General features: G+C 34.3%; 1 protein-coding gene across 1 annotated transcript; it reads right to left on the bottom strand.

The window, feature by feature from the left end:
• Positions 1-2,321: 2,321 nt before the first annotated feature.
• LOC124824912 (uncharacterized) lies at positions 2,322-2,920 on the bottom strand. The gene has a single exon (XM_047297426.2). The coding sequence runs from the start codon at positions 2,750-2,752 to the stop codon at positions 2,342-2,344; it is 411 nt and encodes a 136-aa protein (XP_047153382.1). The 5' UTR covers positions 2,753-2,920; the 3' UTR covers positions 2,322-2,341.
• Positions 2,921-4,234: the final 1,314 nt, after the last annotated feature.

Genomic DNA, 4,234 nt, shown 5'->3' with positions numbered 1-4,234 from the left:
AATGAAAAGAAAAGGTTAAACCCTCTCGAAAGTCCCTATTAATGTGGGTTTTTGCCAGTTAGATCCCATTTTACCGATTTTGCCAATTTAATTCTAAAAAATTAAAATTTGAGTCAATTGGGTCCTTGTCGTTAAATTGACTTAATGAGGTTAAGTTTTTTACGAGTTAAGACGTTGACGTGACCTATTTTTTTAAACGTGGCATTCTCTATCCTGTATACGTGGAATATATAATTAAAAAGAATCTGAAAATTGAAACGCAAATTAGGACTCATCATCTTCAACCCTAATGTTCATCATGAAATTTGGTTTTCATGAAATTAAGCACCACAAGATTAGGGTTTAGTAAAATCAAATTAGGTTCAAGATTGGAGTTAAAGGCGTTAACGACATCTCCCGAAAATAATTCATCTTCAGTTCACCATCGTCGTTTTCTTGTAAAGCAATGTGAGGGGTTTGGGGGTGTCGAGGTCGATTATTTGGGGTTTGGAGTCGAATTCGAAAAGGGGTAATTGAATTTGAGGGTGGAGAAGCTCAGTGAGGTAGTGATCGAAGGAGAGGCAAGAATCAGAGGAAGAAGATTTAGAAGGGCTTTGATTCGTTTGATTAAATTGGAAAGAAGGCTGTTTATTTTGGGGAGTGGTGAGGGGAGAGAGTTCACCTAAAAGATATAACTTGATGTGACTCAAAGCTGAAACTTCAACTGCGTTGGCAATGCTTGATCGAATTGGTTCGATGAAGTGGATTTGGGGTTCCTTACGATTAAAGATGGTGGCGTTTCGTATGTTCCATGGAGATTCGAAAGTCTCACCTTTTGTGTCCAACGCGATTTAGGGTTCGTGGCTAATTTGGGGGTTTTCAAATTTGTGATTCTGTTTTCTCTTTACAGGTTTTAAATAGTTTAAGGGAGAAGAAAATATATGATAATGAATTCGGTTGTGGCGCGAAGAGCTTGAGCGATGGTTACATTGGCCATGGTGGCGATTTGCCCTCGCGGTGCTGGATGGAAGGAGATGAATTAAAGCGAATATGGCGGAGTCACGATTTTGATTTTGTGGTTACTTGATTGCAGGTTGATGGTGCACGAGGAAGATGATGATGGTTCTAAGGCGCAATTGGGTTCTCTGATGATGGTTCGTTGTGTAATGTGCAGGAATGAAAGTTATTGCTGAATTAAGGGTCTGGATGATGGACAGGAAGAGGATTTCTGGGTGGTGGTTCACTTTAATGGAAGATGATTTTTTTTTTAAATTTTTTAATCAAAATGTTAAAATGTTTTTAAATTCTACGTAGAGCTCTGTGAATGACATGTTTAAAAAACTTGTCACGTCAATCTTTCACTTCATCAAAAACATAACCTCGCCAATTTAATGGTAGAGACCCAATTGACTTAAATTAACATTTTTTAAGACTAAATTGAAAATTCTAATAAAACAGGAATCTAAATGAGAAAAATTCACATAAACTAAAAATAGGATAAGAGAGACCCAATTTAGAATTTGGATTGTATAAACTTCTTCAAACTGCATTGGATTTTGATATATTAAAAAGAGTTTTAATATATTTTTGGTTAGAAATTTAAAGATGAGTAAAAAATATTACATTGAATAAAAGAAAAATAAAGATTCATAGTCATTCAATTTTAAAATTTTATATGAAAAGTAGAATCAAATTTTTATATGAATAACTCATTCATTCCAAAGGTAAAAAATATCTTTGGTAAGAATTAAATATATTTATAATTTCTAAATTTAGATATAAAATTTGAAATTTATCTTTATCTTGATTTTTTTTTAAAATTTAAAAATTAAAAATTGATGTATATAATCTTTTTAATTTAAAGACGTTAAATTCTTTTACGTTTAAAAAATATTTCATACATACATTTAATTAAAATTTGTTAAATGATAAAAATAACTCAAATATCAACATTATTTAATGAATAAAAAAATTTAACTTAATTGGAATATAATATAATAAATATATCTGTTATTTTAAAATTTGGAAACTAAATATATTAAAATTTGGACGAGTTTTAATTTTGCATAAAAATTATAAAATTAAAAAATATATTTAATTCTTTCAAAATTTTCAACAATTCTATAATATATATATATATATATATATATATATATATATATATATATATATATAAGAGTCCTTTATGGTAAGAGAACGTGTATGGAGTATCATTTAGCAAAAGTTGATGAAGAAAAACATGAGATAGATATGATGATGAGCTTGGGACATGTTACATGAAAGATAGTATTGATCGAGAAAGGAAGGTATTATTTGTTATTGGATGGTCGGATGCAAAGCAATATAGATATGGAGATGGATGTCACTGGCCAGCAGCAAAAGCTTCAACAGGGAAAGTCTTGGTGATACCAGCGAGACTCTTGAAGTGGATCTTCCCTGTCGGAGGGTCATCCACTGTGATCTCACTCACAGGAGGCCATAGCATAAGCTCTTTCGCTTTCACACCCTTCAGCTTCTTTATCTTCTTCTTCGAAACGTACCCTGTTATCTCACTGTCATAGCTCACCAACTTCTTTATCTTCTTGAACTCGTGCTCAACCTTCTTCTTCTGCACGATCCACATGTATCCCGTGCCCTTCACGTGCCCTACTTCGATCACATCTTCCAGAGGCAGAAGCCCCTCTGGAAGCTCGAACTCTTGCAGCAGTGAAGCAGCAAGTTTCAGACCCTCCTCGTGCCCCTTCTTTACAACCCCTCCTTCCTTTTCTGCCATTATCACAGACCCTTTTTCTTCCTTTGCTTTCGGATTCTCAGAGATACAGAGACTGTTTTCGATGTTTGTGTATATATATAGATTCTGCTTGTGGGGACAACCTTTGTGCTTTGTGGAGATCGAAGTGGATTTCTTTGTATCTGCCGTCTCATGGTGTTTTCCCTTGTCTCTTGCACTTGTTTTGTAGAATATTTGTGGGATGTGGTGTGGTTTTCTAGAAATAGTGTCCGTGGTCTGAACAACCAATGCAGACCAAGTTGTTCTTGGCAGATATTTAGGAAGAAAATTGTCCTAATTAGTTTAGATAATATCCGCATCATGTATTGTAAATTAGGGATATTTATATGTTATAGGATGATTGATTATATGTAGTTAGATAATACCTGCGTGAACATGACAAGGGTTATCATATGTTTAAGAATATAAAGAAAAATAATACTTAAGAGTCACGTAAATTTCTTACATTCATTTAATATTATTTTCTTATTTTTAACTTTTTCTTTTTAAAAATATAAAAGAGTTTATTTTTTTATAACTATTTTAGTTACGTGTGTAAAATAAATATAAAAACGTTACTCTATGTAACATCCCAAAAATACAGATAAACTATATGATAGAATGATTACATTTAATAATAATTCAGATCAGTCTTAAAATTAAAAAGGGCGTGGCCGAACGGCCTTACATAAAGAGTTACAATTAAACTATGCAGCAGTACAAGTCTGACCGAACGGTTTACAAAAGGAATTACTGAACGGTCAAATATAATCAAAAGAGAAGGTGATCAACGACCACCTTACTACGAAAACTAAACCGAACATTCTATTGTTCGGTCTTAACTTCTACTTCTACCAAATTTTCTTCTTCCAGCGCCTCTTCCAGCAGCTCGTCTCCTTCTGCTCACATCCACACGAATGATCATTGCAACGACAAGGACGGACGTACAAAACCAGACAACACAGGAAATGCAGGGTAAACTTATGTAATTTAATTCAAGTATATTTCACATATTCAAACACATCAAATACATTTCAACATACGATTCAAGCAAGGCCTACTACTAGACTGACTATCCGGACTGTATGAATTTTGTGTAGCTACGACGTTCGTGCACCCGGGTGATGTAGTAACTGGAATACTCTCATCAGCTGCCACCCGAGGTTAGTCCTATCTGTCCAAAGTACCCCTAAGGACTAGGACCTCCTACCGTTCCCACACATGACCTACCCTCCTCTACGTGAGGACGAGTACTCACGGAACATCAGGATGAACCGCCAGCTAAGCATTACCACATTCATACTTTACAAATTTCAATATTCATTCATGAGTCGTTCCTCCCCGGAACGCTCGTTCAAAATCCACAACATCTCATCCATCTCATATACTCTTCATCTTTTATTATCCATCATTTTAATTTCATCTTTATCACCAATTCCAAGAACATCAAATACCGAACGTTCAATCCTCACTCAGAACGAGGAT

Source organism: Vigna umbellata, chromosome 6 (assembly GCF_029865625.1).
Source record: "Vigna umbellata cultivar VRB3 chromosome 6, Vumbellata_1.0, whole genome shotgun sequence".
Taxonomy (NCBI): Eukaryota; Viridiplantae; Streptophyta; class Magnoliopsida; order Fabales; family Fabaceae; genus Vigna; species Vigna umbellata.
The sequence above is the reverse complement of the archived record's forward strand: the minus strand, read 5'-3'. Positions and strand labels throughout refer to the sequence as shown.

Excerpts from the sequence above, each read along its gene's own strand:
- LOC124824912 (XM_047297426.2), bottom strand. The coding sequence starts at position 2,752 with ATGGCAGAAAAGGAAGGAGGGGTTGTAAAGAAGGGGCACGAGGAGGGT.